A 22,563-nucleotide genomic window follows, 5' to 3' on the forward strand; every position below is an offset into this window, starting at 1 on the left:
GTGGAGACCTGTGCTAACAAACTAACATGGCAGGTATCACTATCAAGTAACATTAAACTTACCAAAATACTGTGACAATAATACGACTCAGTAAGTCCCAGAGCTGAGGGGAGCAGCAGGTAAGCCAACGCCGGTCATAACTGTCAATCAATGCCACACGGCACACATCAAGTCTACTATTCATCTTTATATCTTATTAAAGGAACAATAATTTCCAAAATGACCACCAGCACACTTATAAGAGGCCCAAATTTAGTGATTGAGACCATTATGACTTGTTGAAAAAATGTATTGACTCAGTATTTCATCACAGAAGTTGATACTTTTTGAATGGGAGTCTATTGGAGCCAGAGACTTTCTGGAGCCAGCACCAAGTGGCCGTCAGTGGTACTGCACTAAAAGATACTTCAAGCGGTGGTTTTTGCCGCTTGGATTTAAACAGCTGCTGTTGAGATTATGCTTCTCTCAGAGCGTAAAAAAGTGTCCCAGGTTGGTCAGTGTGTATCGATACATTTAATAGGAAAAAAAAAGTTTACAGCTATGCTAGCGGCTCAGTGAGGCTACTTGTTGGCACAGCAGTGGTTTGAGCTAAATGCTAATGTCAGCATGCTAATATGCTCACAATGACAATACTAACATGCTGATGTTAAGCAGGTATGGCGTTTACCAGGTTCACCATCTTGGTTTAGTGTGTTAACATGCATTTGCTAGGCCTATGTCATTAGTTTTGCAGGTATTTGTTCCATTCTTTCATAAACGAAAGAATTGGACATACAAAATTTGACCTGATGATGGCATTAGATGAAAAGTCAGGGAATCACCAAAGTTATTACAATTCATCCTGAGGAGGACATGAATCTACGTACCAAATTTCGCAACAATCCATTCGATAGTTGTTGAGATTCACTCAGAACTACAAATACCAATCAGAGGGTGGCACTACAGGAAAAGTCAGAGTATCACTGCATCAACCAAAACTGACATTGCCATCCCCAGAGCAACACTGCTAGTGTGGCTAAAAAGTGTATTTAATTGTTGCTTTACATGTAATATTTGTCGTTCTTTAATCTTTGATTTCTTACGTCAATGATCTATGTGGGATTACAACTAACTTTTAGGGTTTTTTGTTCATTTCTACTTGCTTATCACTACAATTTGTTGTCACGCTCACATCAATCTGAGCCCCCCTCCTCCTATGAGAATATTACAGGAATTACAGCAATACTACTACAAGCCTATTGTGCATCATTGTGATTTTGTCAATTGTGGAGTCCATGTATGTTTTTGTTTTTTTTTTTGTGAAAAAGTGAGGGAAAAACAGCAAGAGAGAAAGAGCCCCTCATAACTCTCACACACACACACTAATGAGAGCAGACACTGAACAAGCAGCTGAAGGATGTGTCGTGTTTTGATATGAGGTCAGCTTCTCCTCCACGTCGTCCAGCGTTTGCAAGTCATGGGATGAGGTCACTTCTGAAAATATTTACCTTCCTCTTTAGTCAGACAATTGTCATTTTCTCAATGTCAGTTTGGAATAACACTAGCAACTCTGTCACAACACTGAAAAAAAAATCCCCTGTTAGCTGTTAGTTATTCCACTGTGTTAACAGTGTAGTCATTTCTACCATTCTTCTCTTTGTTGGCAGGGTTTTATGTGTGTGTTATTCTCAGTTACAAATTCACAGGGGTTTTAGCTTCAGTATTATGATCCTCCAGATAATCTCTCTCTCACACACACCAGCCTTTCCGGCTCCTCTTTCTGTTTTAAATGAATTCAGTCGCTTTTTGTGACAAATCTGTTTTGATATAAATCTGTTTGCCATCACCACACTCACTTTGTTTACATATAAATAGTTTATTAGTATCGGTAACATGTCAGGGGGTTCTTTTCCCCTCCATTCTTTATGTGGATAACATACCAGAAATACAAACAGACAGCGATAGAAAATGAAAGGTTATAAAAATAAGAGGATATATGTGCATGTGTGCTTGTGTGTATGAGTGTGTTTTGCTGAGGAAGACTAAATCTTGGAATACAAAAACCTAATCCCAGTCACTGTTTCTAGAAAGGATTCCACCCAGTTTATAATCCGAGTCACTGAGCGGTTTATATTCTGGAGAGGAACAAGATTCAGACAATAAGTCCTCCAGCATCCCAGAATCCACCTCACTCCTGCCAGTGTTTTGTTTTTCTTCCTCTTATCGCCTCTTTTCTCCATCGAGGAATCAAGGCGAACAAACTGTCAGCCTGTTTGTGGTTTGTTTCTGTGTCTGGAAGTTTGATGCACTTAGTTTTTGGCAGTTGAGATCCACATGAGTCAAGTATCCATTAAACCTCCCAAAAAGTAAAAGAAAGCAGACCATTTTAAGCAACATAGCTCCATCAAACCTTCCATAGTAACTTGCTGGCAGGTGGTATGGTGAGGATGTTAGAGGCTAAAGGTGCTTGTCCTTGTTTTACTTCAGGCCGTCCTCTTCTTCCTCTCCTCCACTCCTCTGTCTGTCCACCACTCTTCACCTGATTCCTGATGGGAGGAATGTTGAGTGAATATGAGTCAAGAGAAACTCAGAACACTTTCACCACATGAGAAACTCTCAAGTGCTTTGTTGGAAGCAAGTTGAGTTTTATGCAAGTCATGCTATGATTGACATCTCAAAGTCATGTATTCTTCTCTTCTGTTTTTATATGCTAAGCCAAAAAATACAACTCATTGATGTATTTAACAGGTGAAATCAATTAGAAAGCTTGTAGATGGGCCATGTCAGTCTATTTGATGAGAAACTTCAAAACCTCAGGAAGAACTTTAAGGTTGAAAGGTGTCACATTTTATGAGCCCTTGCATGTGTTTTTGATGATACAGTAGGTTTACTGTCCTGTCACATCATGCCACGTCATGTATATGCAGGTTAGAGTAAAACCTTATTTCTGGACATCAAGAACACTTCATATCATTTATGGGCTGTTCACACGTACGGACTCAAACACTGGGACAGCGACGGCTGCTATTCATTGTGAATGCGACCTGACTCTGCAGCCCAGTTCCCCCCCGCTGAGCTAGAGAGATTCAGAAAGTGCTGAGCGACACTACAGTGGAAAGTTGAGAAAAGCTCAACTTTATGCAAATGTCCTCTGACGCAGAGCAAGCAACAACCTGTGAGAGCCAATCACACTCCTGTGGAAATTGAAGTTGAGTTGTTTACTACTACATTCCACTATGTGAAAAGCTGATCGTTGCGGTCTTGGGTTTTTCTGCAACGTGTATTTAACAAGTTACCGGGACTGTTAAAAGAAGGACGACATGGGGTGCCCTGGTAGTCAAATGGTTACAGTGCATGCCACATAACCGCACCATCCCTAGTTTGACCCTTGTTGCATGTCATACCCCTCTCTCTCCCCTCGTTTCCTGTCTGCTTCTCCGCTATCAGAAAACACAAATCGCCGACATTGTTGGTTCGTTGGTGAGGCGGCTACATCAGAAAACAACCGTCCAGTCAGAGCTGTGTGTGTAAATTACATGCTAAATGCAGCACACACACAGAACTCCAGATTCATGAGAGGCCAGATACTATTTTGCATGCATATGTGCGAACGCACCGTTACAGTTGGGACCAATAACCATATTTGCAAGTCACGAAGTCCAAAAGCCTTAAGTCAATCCTAAAGTTACAGTGAGTAAAGTCAAGTTTGGAGATCCCAAACTCTAACTCTTTTAAATGGTTACTATGCAAATGTATGAATAAAAGAGAACCTACATATTTTATAAGAAACGGCATTTTAACATTCAGTCAGCAGGCAGCAGGAAGATTGACCCTATGACCTTCTGATTACAGGATGGTTTAACTGCAAACCCTCCAGTGCAAAATGAACTGGCTTACTCCCATTTATTATGTAATTTACAGTCAAATTTAGTGTAAAAATGATTATTATTACCATTAATTGATTTTACAGTTTTTTGCATTTTATTCACAGTGTCTTCCAGTGAGTAGACAAGTTTGTTAGTTAATGCCACATACAGTACATCAAGTGGCAGACACATCTCTGGGTATAAAAAGATCATTAAGTTACTGGCCATGCTACACAGACTTTAACACACACACAACCACACACACACGATACAATTACAAATCCATCTCCATTAGTTCAGGAGAGAGATTTGGAGAACGGGAAGTGCGGTCCTTGAAGAAAAGGAGAGTATGTGTTTGGGAGGGTGTGTATATATACTCTCTATATATATGAGTGTGTGTGTGAGCGAGTGCTGCCCTGAGGGGGGACTAATTCAAGCAGAGAGGAAGAGCACTGTAAATACCTTAGATCTGTTATCAGCTCTATTTGGTGCCAAGAGACACATTCAGACAACACATGCATACATGTGTACATATATAACCGCACACAGCAGTGAACTCACCGTTGTCTGTGTCTGAGCTTGGGCTGATGTGGCGTCTGCTGGTGCACATGCACTCCAGGTGATCCTCCAGCCTCACCTGCACCTCCCTCAGCTTGGGCCGCCTTCTCACGTACTCTACTTTCGCCACCTGGAGAGAGAAGTAGAAAGATGAGATGAGATAAAGGAGATAGAAGAAGAAGGAATTTCCTGTGTGGGGAAAGTGCTTGCTCAAATTTCATCTGCAAAGATTTGTCAGATTGCATTATTATCATTATCATCATCATTATTATCATTATCATTATTATTATTATTATTATTTAGTCAAAATACTTGCTCAGATTTTGTTTAAACTTTAAACTGCAAAGTAGGTGATACTGATTTAAAGGATGATATTTTAGATTTTTATTGTCAACAAATTCCATGAAAAGCCAAAACCAGCAATGAATTGATCCTGCTGTGTATCCAAAGCCTGATATATATATCACATACACTGCACTGTTTTGCTGCCGTAGTAAGTACTTGAGCACAAAATGTGTATTAATCCGCAACTCAAATAGTCCCCAACAAATTCACTATTCACTCCTGTTTGACTAGTGTTTACTTAAAGCAACAGTACCCAGTTTTTTTGGAAAACACCTACTATTTTCAAAAAACTGAAACAATATATTTGTGACCTGAGTTACTTCTTCAGTAGGCACAAACAGGTTTGGGGTTGAGTGCCTAAGACATGCTGAGACTAACATTGGTTTTCATCTTTTCATAGGATGTGTTGGCAATAACAAAAATATAGACTATCGCCATGCTTTAAAGATAGTGATAACTGGTATATCAGCACCTTTAAATTAACCTCTCTGCACACCGAAATTACATATGTTCTGGGTCTGTATGTAAGACTTTTCAAAATTAAACCTGACACGTTTTGTGACCTTAAAGATCCCCTCCAGACATGTTTTAAGACATAATAACTTGTGTCTAATATGTACTGTATTTTTCCACAAAAAAGCTCAGCTACCTCGTTAAAATCCTTTAAATTGCTTCTACTCTTTCTTCCTCATTGAAAAATCCAGATGTCTCCGACTTCACTGAAAAGTCAATTCTCAGTGTATGTGCACTGGAGGTTTCAAGTTTCCACATCACACTTGTATAAGTTGAATATTGGACCACAATTGGCTCCAAACTAGTTGTGAAGTCACAAATCATGCTTGTAGATAAGCGTCTTAAACTCAGATCTTAGAACTTTCCACTTTCATCAGATGGAGGGGGGGGACTTTAAAACCTTTACTAGAGTTAAAAATTAATAAACAAAACTTTGTTGCACAACATGAGTGAGTTAAACCAAATTTATTGGTCCCTAAAAACTGCAATAAACTTCTAACAGAGCACCTAATTCAGAAGAGCATTTCAAGTAGAATGCTACTGTAAATTTGTAATACAAGTGCTACAGATAAAATGCCTTTCTTTAGCTAGTTATTTGCAAATGACAGCCATGTTTCTACCGTACCTGTGTAAACACACAGGTGTGTCTGCTCTTGTTTGGACAAATGAAAAGAGTATTAACTCTGCCAGGAATTCACTGACGCTAAGTGATGCATGTTCTGCTTTGTGTCAACACACGTCACTTGCTGCTACTGTAACGCTGAATGTCTGAGTCTGGTTACTGAAATGTCTTACTCTTAGTTTTACTCATACACACAGCCCACAGATATATATAAACACCCATAAGCATATGCACCTATATACACGGCAAACTATAAACATACAGAAAGAATTACACACACACATAGACATACTACATGTTCATGTTCACGTCCCGGACACGCAGCTGAGGCTGAGCAGCTCCAGGTCTGATTGCACAAGCATCTCTGCTTCAAGTCTGAACAGACTAAGACATCGCTGAGGTGAAACTTTAAACAACAGCAAACCCGGGAGGTTCAGCTGAGGTTAGGAGCAACGCTGCTCGAGCACCCATCAGGATTCTGCTGAAGGGGTGAGCTCCCTGACTCCCTGTGAAGAGCTGCTCATCTGAGATCTCATTCTCTCAAAACCTAAAATCCAACCCAGTCCAAACCCATGTTAATACATTGCTTTGCAAAGAGGACCCAACCTGTGCTGCCTGGATTATGTTCTCTGGCAGCATTTCTCCAACTCAGTAACTGTAACATCATTATGCTACTAAGAAGTCGTTGGGAGGAGGTTATGGTGGATGGTTATTTGTACAAAGTGCAGGACTTTGACACACGACCTTGTCCCACATCTGATTGGGTTTAGGCAACTAAAGCACTTAATAATGGGAAGATAGTGGTTTTGGTTAAATACTTGAAGAAGTCAGTGTATCCCATCTCATGCTTCAAGTCAGCATTGATTTTGTCAAGATTTAACCGAGACCGCAATGTTCCCTTCACTTTGCCAAAGTGATTCGAGTTGGCTAAACATAACAATAAAGTTGTCATGTTACATAATAACAATAAGTTAGCAGATACATTCAACAGACTAAATGTTATAAAAAAACAAAATTTTTTTGTATTGTATTGTTTTTTGTATTGTTGTATTTTTCAGGTGGATGAAAACTTGAAGGATCACCAAAGTGATCACAATTCATCTTGAAGGGGACATGAATGTCTGCACTAAATTTTGAGGGAATCCATCCAATAACTGTAAAAAACATTTCACTCAGAATCACAACAGTAAACCTCATGGTGGTGCTAGAGGAAAAGCCAGAGGATCTGGACAATATGAATATCTGTACAAAATTTTTGTGGCAATCCATTCAATAGCTATTGAGATATTACAGTCTGGGCCAATATGGTGGACCGCCCAACCCACACTGCCATCCCTCAAGCAACACCGCTAGCATGTCTGAAAATCATGACCATATGTGAGGATCGGAATGTAGATCGACTGGTCGATCACGCTCACTTTTCACCACAATGATCAAGTACAACACCTGCATCACTGCCAGCACCCTCACACACCAACCTACCATCACCAGCTGGAGGTCGTGGTCTCTGTTTGTCTCACACATGGACACACCACCTAAACCTCAGCCCTGCCACATCCCCTCTGGCTGTGTGTGTGTGTGTGCATCTTGCACTCGTGACCGTTTACCCTCTGAACGCTGGATCTCAGCACATGTGAGTGACTTTATTTTTGATTTCCTCTGTAGGCAGACAAAGAGCGAGTCCTTTCATCTCATATTGAGTATCAGCAGGCCAAAGCACTCAGAATCAAACTCACCCTCTCCTCCTCCTCTTTCTCCTACTCCACCTCCTGATACACACACTTGTACCCGTCCTCATCTTTTCTCCATGTTTCACTCGTCTTATTTCCCAGTCACTCACTCTCAGTGCCTACTTTTTAAATCCTACTTGTTTTTTACATTTTCATCTTTGCATGTAGGTCCAGGTTTTGTCTAATTTAACATCCGTAACACACATCAAAACTGCTTTTGGATTAGCAATAATTGGACTTATCACAATATTGTAATTATTTAATTATGTCCTTATACATTTAACATGCAACACATGTTCATATTCACACTCTGAATATCAATATCAAGTCAATATTCTTATTCTTGCTATTTTTAAAGTGCATTTTTGATTCCTTTCCCATGCACACACACACACACACACACACACACACACACACACACACACACACACACACACACACACATACACATTCTTTGAGCTCCCAGTTGGTGTGACAGTGAACCTGTTGGGCTTTACTGAGTCTTATTTCCAGCTCTGGCAGAGATCAAAAGGAAGCTATTATGTTCATGAACAAACTCACTGCCAGACTCTCAATCACCAACACACACACACACACACACACACACACACACACACACACAAACACACAAACACACACACTCACTCTCACCATGGGGAGCTGGAGAGAGTAATTGTTTTGGCAGGTGTATAGTGTATAACTCAAGTAAGTAAAGTGGTGGAGCATGTGTGTGTGTGTGTGTGTGTGTGTGTGTGTGTGTGTGTGTGTGTGTGTGTGTGTGTGTGTGTGTGTGTGTGTGTGTGTGTTTACATGCTTGGTGCCATCATTAATTTTGTGTGGTGCCACCAAAAGACAAAGACAGAAGCCTTTTACAAAATGTTTGTAGAGTGATTACTGGTGTTTACAGACTAGCCAACATGTTGGTATGATGAGAATGAAAGTTTGCTCGATGCAGTCATTCTTCCTGTTGGGCCCCTTAATATCATTTTAGGACAGACTTGAAAAATTGTGAACCTGTTCTTTAAGAAAGCGATTGTTTTGCCCTTTCTGCTGCCTTTTTGTGTATTTTTGTTTACTGCTTTTCTCACTTTCTTTAGTTTCACACAGTTTTATCATATTCTTCTCCTCCTTTTACCTAAAAGGCTTCTTTTAGACAGAATGATTATTATAAGCATGCATGATTTATGTAATGTAATATAGAGGCTTCAGTATTATGTTGATGATATGATGCAAAATGTTGTCTTTTTTTGTCTTTCCTTTTCCTCTGCTCTATGCTGTTGCTATTTGTATTGACTCTCCTTCTCCACAAATATATTTAAGACTTCATCTAATCAAACCTTAAAGAGAAAATGTATTAAAAGGCTCTTTAAAGCACAGGAAAACTACTATTTTCCATATCTAAAGGCACATTTTCAAGTATCACATTCAGTACAAAGTGTTTTTTCTTGTGTACCTTGACGGTGCGGTGGTGCTTGCGGGCCGGCTGGCACATCATGTTGCTGGTGTTGCAGCAGCCGGTGCAGCGCTTCACCTCAACGCAGGGCGGCCAGATGATGAAGTTGGCTGAGGTGGGATCCACTTGGCTCCTGGGGATCTCATAGATCACTGTCCGCACCTTACACACTGCTGGCAAGGCCTCCTCCACCACTGCAGGGGGACAAAGAGGTCAAAGGTTACAGAAAACCTGCAGCAATAAGCACTTTTTTAGATATACAAATCTTGCATATTAACATTTTATAATATAGAAATAGTGCCATAGTAAAATAAACAGTTTTATGCATATCCATATATCTAGCCTGAATACACACAGTGTGAGTGTATGTGTGTGTGTGTGTGTGTCTTACCAGTGCTCCTCCTGTGTCTGGTGTGTGTGTGTGCTTTCTTCAAGTCGGGGAAGCTGTGAGAGAAGTCCTTGTAGTAACTGTGTTTTGTCTCCTCAATCACCTCGTTCTCTGAACAGAGACAAAACAACACATGCACATTCAGATGTCACACACTCTCACTGTTACTCTTACTAATCATAAATATTCCCAGATTCTTGCATCAAACACAAAAATACACACTATTTGAAGGATAAAACAGTCATGAAACAGAGTTTCATTTTCTGGGAAGCAGGAATGTTTGTAATACATGTCATGGCTTTTTACTCATTAGTAAGGTGGACAATAAAGTTGTTTTGATTTAATTTGATTTTTGATTAACTGGCTTTTCCTTGTGTGCAATATTAAAATTTGATCTGATGAAAAGTAATGGGGTCATGAGAAACATTCATATCCATGTGAAATTCATTCATTCTAAAGATTCATAAGAGGAAATCTCTATGAATCATCAACCAGGGACCATAAATCTAGTTCTCAAGATATCTTGATGATTGACCAACTGACCGAAAACAAACAAAAAAACGTGAAAGCAGTCAGATGTTTACATGCTGCAGTAAATTGTTTATTAAGGATATCATTACCGAGCCTGCCCTGATCAGAGCATGAGCTTAACGAGGTTATTCTAACTCAATTATGATGTTAATTTGTATCAACCGGTTATTGAGTTCTTCGCATGTAAATATGCCCTGAGAGAAACACTGCCGGTACATCAGATACATTCTTAATCCAATTCTCATACTGCACATACACGCACTGCATCATTCATTTTGAGGTCACTTGACTCAACTCGACTGAGAAAATGCTGTTTTGTTGAAACCATAAAACAACATGCGAGGACGCTGATCTGAGGGCCATCAGATCACAAGCAAACTTTTGATTGCTGATAGAGAATTCGACTGAACTTTATGTGAGTTTGATGCATCTTCTTGCTTATCCACATGGTTGGATGTCGTCTGTCCATCTTTTTATGTCTAAATAACTTGACTGTATATTCATATTTTGATTATATATCAGATTATTATACAGCTACACCAGATAAATGTTGATCTGAGGCCATTTCACCTCTGAAGTGAGCTGGTCAGCAGACCTGAAACTGTTTTAATGAGTGAAGGATTGTGACGCTGCTACTTACAACTTACAACTTACTTACACTTGTTCACAGTATGTGAGGGCAGACCGACAGAAAAGGGATAAAGTTTTTCTTCCTTGTAAGAATGAAATTCTAAGGGTAAAACTGCAGTCTTTAAATTTTTGACCCATTTTTGGATTTTGAATTTTGGCACAAAATATACTGGTGAATTTGGCCAACTGGAAGCAGTATCGGCCTCAAAACTGATGCAGACCATTAAAGACCTTTTTTTTTTTAATCTAAGTATGTCAACTTCTGAATACCGAGGATAAGACTCCACTTATAAAACTATGTCAAAACATGTTCAGATAAAACACTCAGTTTGTGTCATTGTGTGGTACAGTGTGTGGTACAAGGTTATTTTACTCACTGAGTTAAAAATTGACCCAGTGTGGGTCAATATAGCACTGATTTAACACTGGATTAACTTAACCCAGTACTCATGAGTAGCAAAACACCTAAGACGAGGGTTGTTTTGATCCAGTAACCCAGCAGTAACATAGAAAATAACACTAACACTGGCTCAAAACAACCCATTAGTACTGGCTGAAGTTAAGTCAGTATTGTGTGTAAGTGTATGTGTGATGACTTTTCAAATTCTGTACAAAGAAAACAGTTGTCACACAGTCACATTATGGGGACTCATCACCCGTATGGAGACAAAAACCTGATCCCCGAGGTTAACCATGTCATTCAAAGACGTAGTTTTAGGGTGATGGGTGGAATTACCCTCAGGTTAAATTTAGGGTCTTGTTTTTATGTTAGATGTGACAGATGTGTACATGTACATCTCCAGGGAATGAAGACAATGTCTTCACAAGTGATGAGTAAGATGTGTGAGCAATCGTGCATAAATTTGATATAAGTCAACATCAAAACAACATCATAGCATCATACAGTAATGACCCTCTTTGGACAGGTCTGCTTGGCCTCTGCCTTCAGAAGTTTGCGGGCACAGTTGATGGTTGGCGAGGGAATTCAGCTCATCTGACTGACTGCTTGATAAGCTCATGTCTTCCTGGTTTCCGCCCTATTAGCTTGGTTGCCTTTGGATTTCTTTTAGCAGGTAAAATGAATCTGTTTTAAGATACGTTTCTTGTCCTACATTGAACCAGGCTGCAACAAAACTTGCAGAGTGCAGCTAATGATTATCTTTTGAAGTTAGTGACAGTCAGTACACATACAAACGAATAAATCATGATAAGATGATGTATGATCGAAGTGGATGTTTATTTTTAGTTAACTGTTGATTTAAAAGCATGCAAACTAATGCAGGGGGGGTGACTGTACACTGACAAGCTGTTTTTTATACTGAGCTCTGCCTTTGTGTGTGTGTGTGTGGTGTGTGTGGATCATGAGATGCTGTGAAAATCAATCAAGTGTTTCTAAATAGTTCACAGTTTCATCTAACCATTTCGGCACTCAGCACTGCCAAACCACAGGATATCCACAGACTTGTTCGTAGACAATAAATTCTGAGTTAAGATTGTGTGTGTAGTGTGGATTTGTGTGTGTGTTTGTGTGTGTAACTGAGGGGGGAAAGAAAGAAAGAAAGATTCCCAGAAATCAGTATAAATGATGTCTGGGCAGGACTGTTTTAATTTGATTCTGAATACCAAACCTCACACTTCTTTGTGTGTGTGTGTGTGTGTGTGTGTGTGAGAGAGAGAGAGAGAGAGAGAGAGCGCCCGTCACTCTTATTTTCTTGCAGAACTTGTGCAAGTAGTCACGCACGCACGCCTGCCTATATACACAATGTGCTTCTGAAACACAACAAAGTCCACCTCCGACATCTCCCTCCTTCTCTCTCTCTCTCTCTCTCTCGCCCTGACATGCAGGAATTTCAGCATGAATTATACATAGCAACACAGCAGCCTTCCAGCGGGCCCTGCTCTCAAACCAATAATGGGCAGCATGACAACAGCATAATGAAGTGAGCCACTTGACCCCCACCGAGCCGGGGAGCCGTCACACCCGACATTTGCATCTCAATGATGCCAGGATTAATGGTGGCACCGCTCGGTGCAACAGACATGAAAAATGAATTAACTGTTTTTTTTTTTTTTTTTTTCACAGAAGTTCAGAGCAGAGGAAAGTTTGTGTGGCAGGAATCTGGAGTCTGACTCGAGGCATAAATGCAATAAAGCCTGTTTTATGTCACAGTTATTTCCTCCTGTCTCTCCTCACTGATTCAGTCAGCTCTGATTTATTACCTGGATAATGAGAACTGGCATCAACTGTGTTTATTGAATGCGAACAGCGGTGTCATTTAGACTCGCAGACAGTTTACTTTTATGTAATGTTTACTTGTTTGTTGTTTTTTAAAAGCACAAAAATTAATTTATTTTTTCTTCAGCTGCTGCAGCTTAAATTGAATTGCTTTTCCAGCTAACAAATATGTAATAAAAAGGAAGACACAGTTATGTTTTTCAGGTGAAAAAGGTTTTTTAAAGGGATTATTTCCTGATGCAGAGACTTAGATTTCCTCCTCTGAGTTTCAGGTGATGTCTACACTCATATGGAAACTTTTTGATTGATGAAACACAAACTTTGACTCAATCAGATTACTGTTTCTTACATTTTAAGGGAAAGAATGGCAATAAATGGGTTCCTCTGTTTGAGAGAAATGAGCCAATTTCTCCAAATATTCTAAATCCTTGGAGACACCAGCAGGGAATTTGGAAACAGAAGGATAACCAAGTATTTCAGAGATTTAGTGTTTCACTTCTATGAAGTTGGAGGACTTGCGAGAGACAGATTTTTAAAAAAAAATAAAATATTGGTCAAGATCAGCAGCAGAAGGTGAGATATCCCAACTTTAAGTCTATGGGGCGAGCTCCAAAAACACTGAAACCCACACTTCCCATAATGCAACTGAATAACATCTCTTAGATCTTCTGTGCCTGGTAAAGTTTATGTCTTTCCACACCCTCTGCAGTTTTGTAAGACCGGTTTCTCATCAAAATCTTTCAGTGTCCAAGCCCAAGACAAAATACCCATGCCCTCTGACATCACTGTGACATCATCAGGAGGGTTTTTTTTCAGACAAAGACAAAGACAAAGCTCTTCAGCCTTTTCACACAGGCTGACTTGTGCTCTTCGTGGCCAGTTAACTGATTTTAATGTATAAAATCAATTGAGGTGCCCCATTAAACAAACATTTTCTTTCCAAATCTACTTCTAGATCTCCTTCTCTTCTAAATCTCCTTCCTAGTTAACATTGGCAGTGAAAAGCACAACATTAAGTCTGTCTCAGAGTTCATGAAGGGTGTAAAGAGCAAGAAGGGGCCACTGGTCACCTAGCAACATCCGGTGTGGCATTCCAGTTTGAGATGAGAGGACAGCATCCTCTTCCTGTGCAATAAACCACATGCAATAATACCCCAATTCAGTCTTTCAAACACAGAGACTGGGAGGGAAGCAGCAGCCCAGACTGGCACATGCAAAGCTGTTGGTGGCTGATGTTTGTCAGCCAGAAACTCTGAGTAAAGACACATTCAGGTGTTGATCTACCTTCATTATTTGTTGTTCTTTCAGGCTGCTGTTGATGAACTGAATTTGATGCAACCACTGATTCTAATTTGAGAAGTTTACACACATTTCATCCATACAATAAGCTTTCACTACAGCTGAGTAGGTATTTGTGCATTATGGTGCTCATACCACGAGCGTCATATGAACTGCATTTTCTATTAGCGTGCTCACTGAATAACCTCATTTTGCAGTAAAGCTCAGTAATCCAGCTTGCAGGGGTGAGAGAGGCTATATTATTATAATAAAGCGCTTTACCTACGGAGTCTATCTCTAGCAGCCGCTGGAGGTCGCTGATGCTCCGGATCTCGCTGCGGGAGAGCCGCTCCAACAGCTCCCGGGGGAGAGGAGACTCCTGTGGGAAGAAGGTCAACAGAAAGCATGAAACGGAGCGGATTCAGGCAAGCGTCACTTTTCTGCAAACAGACTCAGTACCAGATCATGAAAGCCAGCTTGTGTTATTTATTTTAAAAACTGGCAGCCCTAATGCCAAACTGTGCCAAGGAAAGAGTAAACATTTGTGCGTAATTACGCAGACGTGTCAATTTAATCTATCGCATGTACCGCAGTTGTTTTGCTATGAGTTGCAACTTGCAATAAACTCACTACAGGCAACAGCCAACATTAACCACAACCTACTTCTGTGCGGTTTACCTCAGCTGCGATGCGTAACAGGCAGAGGCAGCCGGCGAGGAGGTGGTAGACCGCGGCTCTCATCTCCTCTCAGGTCCGCTGTATAGGCACCAGGATGGGGCAAGGGTCCAGTGAAGGAGCCGGGATGTCGCTCCCTGGTCTCGGGAGCCCAGAACCATCCCTCGGGAGAACTGGCAACCTCCACGACCCCAATGAGAGAACGAGTTAGGAGTGTGTAAAACTTCAAAAGGTCTTTAAGCTCCTGATTCAAAGGCGGTTAAAGTAGAGAACCAAGTTCTGCTCCTGCATTCAGTGTAAGTCACTGTATGTGAGAGTGGGGTTGATTGCCAAAATAATATATAAACTGACCGTAAGAGTTGCGGGGTGAAATCACAGATGATCAGTTTTTTGTACAGTAGTTTGAAGCATTAAATAATCAAACCTAATTAAGGTCAAGTTGATGTTCAGCTGCTCTTTGTTTTGACATCCAAAGAACAGGTGTCCAATGCAAATGTAAAAACGTTTCTTTTACATTCACAGACACATCAACATCCATCATTTCATCCTCAGTATAATCCATCCAAAATCACAGACACATTTGTGCATCCTGCGGTGGTGGAGCATCTTGGCACTCGATGTGAGCAAATCTTTAAAGAAATTGGTTAAATCCTTTACACTTAAACTCCCAAAAATAATCAGTTTTGTCCCGTTTATGGAGACGAAGATGCGTAAACAAACGAAACAAGAAAAAAACTCTCCGCTCTGCGCTCCAGCGGAGTTTGATGTCAGCTCCCAGCGGTCCTGTGATCTCCGGGGTGAATGAAGTAGGGATGCTTTCAGTCACAGGATAGGCTATAGCTGGGCATGCGCGTGCCCGGGGCACTAAACTGCGAACGCGCTTTTCGTAAGAGGCTGTGGGACATTACAGGAGCGCTGGATTTAACCCAGGCAGCAAACAGGAACGAAGAGGCGTTTATTCAAGAGCATCACTTTCTACCAAACTTACAACACCAGTCTTTCTAAATAATTTATTGGAAACAGGTGAAGCGATGTCTGTAGATTATAAGTGTATCAGAATGCTGATGTTATATATTATATTAAAATACATCTATATCATTTTAGTTCGTTTTTTGTTTTTCATAATGAATAAAGCAACAGATCAGATTTGGATGACTGTACTTTGTCATGACAAACTGATGGACACAAAGGATGCGCCAGTCAGTGATAATTAACTGTCTTTATAGAGGCTAATTTATAACCTGACTAAAAACACTAGTGAATAAGTTGCTCTGAAAGTCGTTGTTCCACTTCTCCCTCCAATTATCTCTCTCTCTCTCCCTCTCTCTCTCTCTCGCTCTCTCTCTCTCTCTCCCTCTGTGTGTGTATGTGTGTGTGTGTGTGTGTGTGTGGATAATGAGATGCTGTAAAAGTCAGTCAAGTGTTTAAAGTGTTAATGAGTGGGACAGACTGGTGACCGTGTGGGTGTTTAATTTCTGTGTAATAAAGCTCATTAATGAGTGTCCAGACCGGACACAAGGCCGACTGAGTGAGAGAGGAAATCCCACACTCCAACTACTTTTCATCAACCTTTCTTATCAAGTGAAATTTTGGCCCAGTAGTGGAGGTCAAGGGGTCACAAAAAAATTGGATTTCATCTCAAGAGGTGCGCTAACAGGACTCCCTGAGATACAAAAGAAAACAAACGATGAATGCAAGATAATCTTGATGCCCTCTCTTCCTTCTGGCAGCAGCCGTTCTTCCAAACTTTTGCCCTGATGGATCTTACTTGCTTTGCTTTGTCTTCTACTTGATTTGTCCTTCTTATGACTCTCAAATATCTGACGTCTCAGTGGCCTCAAGCGTAACATTGAGGAACATTTTAATAAAGGTCACGTCTTCAAACTGTTCTCATCTGAAAAATGAGTCGGCAAGTAAACTTAATACAACCTCTGATGATGATGTTTACTTGACGTGGACCTCTTTTGGCAGACAGTGCAGGTAATGAGTGTTCTGTCCTGGAAGCAAGGGTAGAAACAGCAAAAAAAAAAAAAAGTCATACAATTGAAAGACCTTTTAGGGAGATGTTTGGGGTGGATGCTGACAGTAAGAGACTACTGTTTGCATCTTGTCTACTACCAACAATCATAGTTGGTGTCTTTAAGCAATGATTGCAATCTTTTCTCCGCCTTAACCAACTAGTCCTAACCAAACCTTAAACCTGCATCAACTGATTCTTTTTTTTGCCACTTGGGGGCAGCAGAAACAAGCTGTGAGCACAACGTTGCAATATCATCACCTTTTAAGTTGATATGTTGAACTTAACAACATTATCATTCATTTGGAGTCATGTTTCTAATGTAAGTCTAATATTCACTCTCCTTTAGCTCTGTTTATGAACTCTGCTGACTTCTGAGCTGAAATATCTGACTCTTTATCTGCTAAATGCTCCACTATGTTCACCAGTTAGTCGCTAACTGTGTCTGTTTGCCATGTGGTGCTGAGCAGGTAGTGTACACAGGGTTTTGGCAGCTTTTTCTTTGAAAACAGCTGCCTGCTGGAGCCAAAAAATAACACTATGAGAGCAGTGAGAGTGAACTAAAACAGAAAAGTTGCAGCTAAACAATGAGCTGAAACTCACTTTAAAGCTCCGTAAAGCTGATGGGAGCTGCAGAGTCGCTGATAATTCTCTGTAGGTTCATCAATACGAGCGACACATCTGACATTACACATTTTCATTTGATACATTATTATAAAAATATTGATTATAGCCTCTTTAACCATAGATGTGGCAGATTAGAAAATGCTGTATGAATCATTTGTACCTGTTTTCAAAGGAACTGACAAAAAATGGTATCAGAAAATGCTCCACTGGGTTGTTTTGAAAATGACGACCTGTTTTCTTGTTTAGGTCGGAGAACTTGTTGGCATCGGCGTGCCAATAACTGACTAAAAAAGCAACCAAAAGTTCAATATGATTGTCTCAAAGCAACTTTCAAGTGCACAAGAAGTTCATTTTCAAGTGTCTGTCCATCAATCTGTTATCTATACCACTTATCATGACCTATCACAGAAAATACACTTTCATAATATACCAAGAGTGGCTGTCTGAATGATAATCATTCATTCAAGAAAAGTTGTGGTATGCTTCTGTTGATTGTAGTTGGCAATGGTGATAATTATGTGTAATTTGTTATTAATTAGTGTAAATATGCAACGCCACCAGCATGTTCCTTTAATATATGTCTAACTAAGAGTCTGCTACATGAAAAGTATGCATTTATCCATTTCTTTGTGTCGGTGAGGTAAATTGTTGAGGGAATGTAAAAGACTTTCCGGAGCTAAAGCTTTAGAAAGCAGCGCTGGAATCTGGAAATCCAGCCTCAAGCATTCAAACATGCACGTACACATTTATTCTCCCTTTGTCTGTTTCACTTTCTAATGCACATAAAACACATGAACAGCCATTTACCCAATATCCTTCATCCCAGCACCACACACACACACACACACACATACACACACACACACGCACACACACACACACACACATACACATTTAAAGTCACTTAATGTGACTCAATCTTATAGGTTCCTGTGAGGACAAAGAGAAGTGAGCTGGAAGAGTGTGAGGGTGAGAATGGCTGAGATAAGAGGCTTGTTGATACCAAGATGAAGCCTATTTGGATCAAAGAAGACGACAGTGGGGTGACTGAGCGTGTGTGTGTGTGTGTGTGTGTGTGTTTGTGTGTGTGTGTGTGTGTAGAAAATTCAGCCTGGTGTTTGACCAAACACTCCCCCAATTAAAGCCCATTTATCCTGACAGAGGCTAATACCATCACAACAGAAATCCACCTCTGTCTCTCTCACTCCATCTCCCCTGAAAGGCTTCAGTGTACTCAACACACACATGCACACACGCGCACACACACACACACACACACACACACACACACACACACACAAAGAACCGGAATGATGGAGGGGAAATGGGTCAGAACCGATTCGGGTCTTGAATGGCGACACTCATGCTGTGACGCTGTCACTTCCTCCTGGCAGCAACTTCTCCTCCACACTCTCTGATGCATCCCACTTGTTCTGCTGTCTTCTTCTTTCTTCTTCTTTTTTTTCTTCTTCGCTTCCGCTGCCGTTGTCATTCTCTGGGCCAGACGACCTCCCCGCTGTCAAGGACTCAAGTGTGACTGCCACAGACAGAGACGAGGAAGGAGAAATTTCAAGCTCAACTTTGAAAGCGCACTAACATTGTCTTGGAAAATCATAGTTTTTGCTTTGAATGTGTTTTCATCATTTTGACTTTTATTTCATTGTCGTTGGTTGTTTGTTGTTTAATCTTTAAAGGCCCTGAAAACATTTTCTCAATAAGCTGCTTACCATGAACCATGGGGGTCCAACATGAGCACAAATGTTTCCACCGAAGTTGGAAAAGTTTTAGTTGCTTCACAAGAGATTTCTGTATCTCTGCTTTTGTTCTTGCTTTTATCATAGATGAAGAGAAGTGGGCAGGACTCATGAATAAAGATGATGTCATGTATTTCTATTCATCCAATCAGAGCTTTGCAACACTGGACTCAACATAGTATGACAGTTGCGGGGGTTGTTTGTTTGTTGCCGGTTCTTTCAATTACATCCGACCAAACCACACCCACACAGTCCTGATGGCACTGATTATATTAAGTTCAGCTCTTAATAAATAACTAAGATTGTTGTTTTCCAAACAATAATTTTGATTGTTGCTTATTTTGTTATGAGTATTTAATCTTACAGAGAAATACTTGAGAACAAAATGTTTCAGGGGCTTTAAAAGCCACAATATGTAGAATTTTTTTTAACATGATTTTAGTGCCTCTCAAATTATTCTATATTAGTTTTTGGCTATTTCCAAATCATTCCCTCATTCACTCAACTACTGTCTACATAATAGACACTGAGCAGTTTACTCTGTAGTGAACAGTAAATTTAGATTCCAGACTCTTGTTAATCATTATCATTTTGCGTCATCACTAAGTTTAAAGTCACAAATCTGTAATTTTCGCTCCTATTAAATGCAACACAATGCATTGTGGGATTGTTAGCAGAAAGTAGAGTACATGCCAATGCATACTACTTTTCTTGTTCCAATGTGGGACATTTTTAAGGTATTATATAACATTGGTAAATTGTATTTTCTTTTTCTTAAATTTTAACGTCTTACCAACAGACTTCTATTGGTTGATTTTTACAACCTTTTTTTTTCTGTATGAAACTTTTAAAACCAAATGTTGTACATGGTCATCAAGCTAAATATAGTTCTGTCATCTAGTTCTTGATGTTAAATAGTTTTGATCCAAAGGAGCAGACAGTTGAATTAACTTTATTTATATCACTGTCTCCTCTTTTTCTCCCGCATAACTTTCCAAGAGGAGTAGATATTTTATAGAGTTTATTTATAACAAGCCAGGGAAAAGTTTGGTGTATCACTTCTTTTTTTTTTTCTTGTATAACTTTTCCAGCTCCTTTTCCAGAGGCAGACTGACGCACAAATGCACCATATTGGGGTTTGGTGACCTTGCTGAAGAGCCCTTCAGCAGCCCCCAGCCCCTCCACCCAAACTGCTGTCCTGTGGGAAAGGAGAATGCCACCAATGGGATTAGAGTAATATGAAAATATAAGTCAGATTTTAGGAGGAGGGTGTTGCAGATATGAGCAGTAACAGAAAAAAAGAGACATAGAGGCAGTAAAAGTTAATCCAGTAGAGGATAAAAAACTTTTACAAGCTGGGTTGGGGTTAAGGGCTATCCCCGAATTTATTCACAAAACCAGGCACATGGTGGAAAAAACTCTTTATACACATTTTTTTCCCCTCCTCTTTTCTCTTCAATCCAGCAAACATTAATTATTAAAACCTTTTCCAAAAAAAGTCAGAATGGATTTCACCATTAAACCCAGAGTAAGTCCATTATTGGACACCAGCCAAGACCTATTGTGCAAGGCATGAATGTTTGGTCAACGGCCAACTGCAGATTTATCCCGGATTACCATCTCAAATATGCTGGCATTTACCTATATGTAATGCTACGCCCAGTCCCACCAGTCTGTTCATCACAGGCGACAAGGCTCTGAGAGAATGCTTTATTTAGCCCTGTTTGGGAAAGAGAAAACACAGGGCCCGTTGTGCTGTGTGAACTCACAGTCATGAAAAAAAGGGAGCCAGCTTAACTGGAAGGGGCATACAGTAAGTGCTGGACCTCCCACCGATCTGATTCAGATTTACTCCACATTAAAGACTAAATTGAAAAGCACTCAGAGAGCGCATATGCCTACAAATGCTGCTCTTTTTTTACTTTCATAAAAGATAATTATTTGTAAATGTTTTATATTGGATATGAATCTTTATTGAAATAAACATAGTAATAGGGGATAATCGGATACACGTAGAAATGTGCCCGTATCAAATGTTCATGCACTACTAATAATGTGGCCAAAAATATCATAATAAACAGTGTTATCATGATAATTATCTTTGCAAATAATTAGAGTTTGACTTATTAACATGTCTGAAATAGTGCTACTTGTGTAAAATTACTTCATACCACAAATTTAATCAAACCTATTAAACAGTGAACTATATATTGCTGTTCCTGTAACTAAAAACATTACAAACACAAGGAGGTAGGTTGTTTTCATTTAAGAAAGTTACTACTGTAACTGGATTTTTTTTTTTTTAAATGCAGTTAAGTGTCTCCTTGTCTTAGATTCTGTGCATGTTCTGATTTGTTTTGAGTGTTAATAGTTGTGAAGGAGTTAAAAAAAAATCCTGCACACTGCCTTAGGTGAGCCACAGTAGCTGGAGCTAACCAGACAAGGAGCCTGGTTCTCGGGTTCTCTGGTCCTGCTGAGTCTCTGTTTGACTGGTACAAAGGTGTTATTGTGCTTTATTAAAATAAAACTGCTAATTAAGACAGGAGCTGCATTCACATTACCCTCTGAAAGCAGTGATAATCACGGTAATGACAGTAATGGAGACGGTATTGTTAACATTACATGTTTCATCGGTAACGTGATGGTAAATGGTATACCAGCATATCTCTTGGCATATTTTTTATGCAATTAAGTGCAGTAGTTCATGAGAAAATACTGTAAAAGTACACAAATATAAATTCTCAAAAAAAAAAAAAATCTTGCATCTGCCCTTGAATCAGGATCCTCATCAAAAAAAACAAACAAAAAAAAAAAACAAAAAAAAAACATGTTTTTTATTGGCCAGTGTCCTAACATTTCACAAAATGTCATTAAAATATTCTAAAATATCCAAACACATCAACTCCTTAAAACAAAAATGCTGCTTTCATACTGTACGTGTTTCATACTTCTATCTACATCTCAACTGATGGTACATGGACAGATAGAAAGGTAACAAGCAAGTGGTCGTCACCCCCCTGATTAGATGATTTATGTAAATCTTACATTAAAACATACCGTAAAAATTCACAGTACCCTGCCTACTTAGGTGGAGACAGTAAGACTACCCTCTAGGATGGAGAATCAGGCTTGTGACCATATGGTTGAGTCTCTCAGCGAGCTGGGAAACTGTGAAAGTGAACAATAAATCAGTCCTTCAACAACTACCACTGTGTTGCCCTTGAGCAAGGCGTTTACCTCCCCACAGCTGCAGTGGAGCCGTGGAGGTGTTTAGTGTCCAAAAATGAGACATTGTGGTTTTACAAGACAGGTGTGTGTGAATTTAAAGCAGGGTAGTGTGACGCTGATAAAGAGCACATGA

The 22,563-nt window shown here is 39.9% G+C and overlaps 1 protein-coding gene across 4 annotated transcripts in view; it reads right to left on the reverse strand.

Annotated features, from left to right (window-relative positions):
- Window positions 1-15,735, reverse strand: part of LOC122979862 (platelet-derived growth factor subunit A-like) — a 33,976-nt gene extending 18,241 nt beyond the window's left edge. For 2 of the 4 annotated variants that reach the window (XR_006402941.1, XM_044347639.1), the window contains exons 1-5: window positions 14,793-15,735; window positions 14,412-14,508; window positions 9,458-9,565; window positions 9,067-9,260; window positions 4,407-4,533 (exon numbers count right to left, since the gene is read on the reverse strand). Coding sequence is in view for 3 of the 4 variants with exons in the window: in XM_044347639.1 (XP_044203574.1) it covers window positions 4,407-4,533; window positions 9,067-9,260; window positions 9,458-9,565; window positions 14,412-14,508; window positions 14,793-14,870 (604 nt within the window). In the remaining variant the exon portion in view is untranslated. Of the gene's footprint in view, window positions 1-1,635; window positions 2,526-4,406; window positions 4,534-9,066; window positions 9,261-9,457; window positions 9,566-14,411; window positions 14,509-14,792 lie in introns of those variants that run through there. The other 2 variants (XM_044347641.1, XM_044347640.1) reach the window with 2 other exon arrangements.
- Window positions 15,736-22,563: the final 6,828 nt, after the last annotated feature.

Source organism: Thunnus albacares, chromosome 3 (assembly GCF_914725855.1).
Source record: "Thunnus albacares chromosome 3, fThuAlb1.1, whole genome shotgun sequence".
Taxonomy (NCBI): Eukaryota; Metazoa; Chordata; class Actinopteri; order Scombriformes; family Scombridae; genus Thunnus; species Thunnus albacares.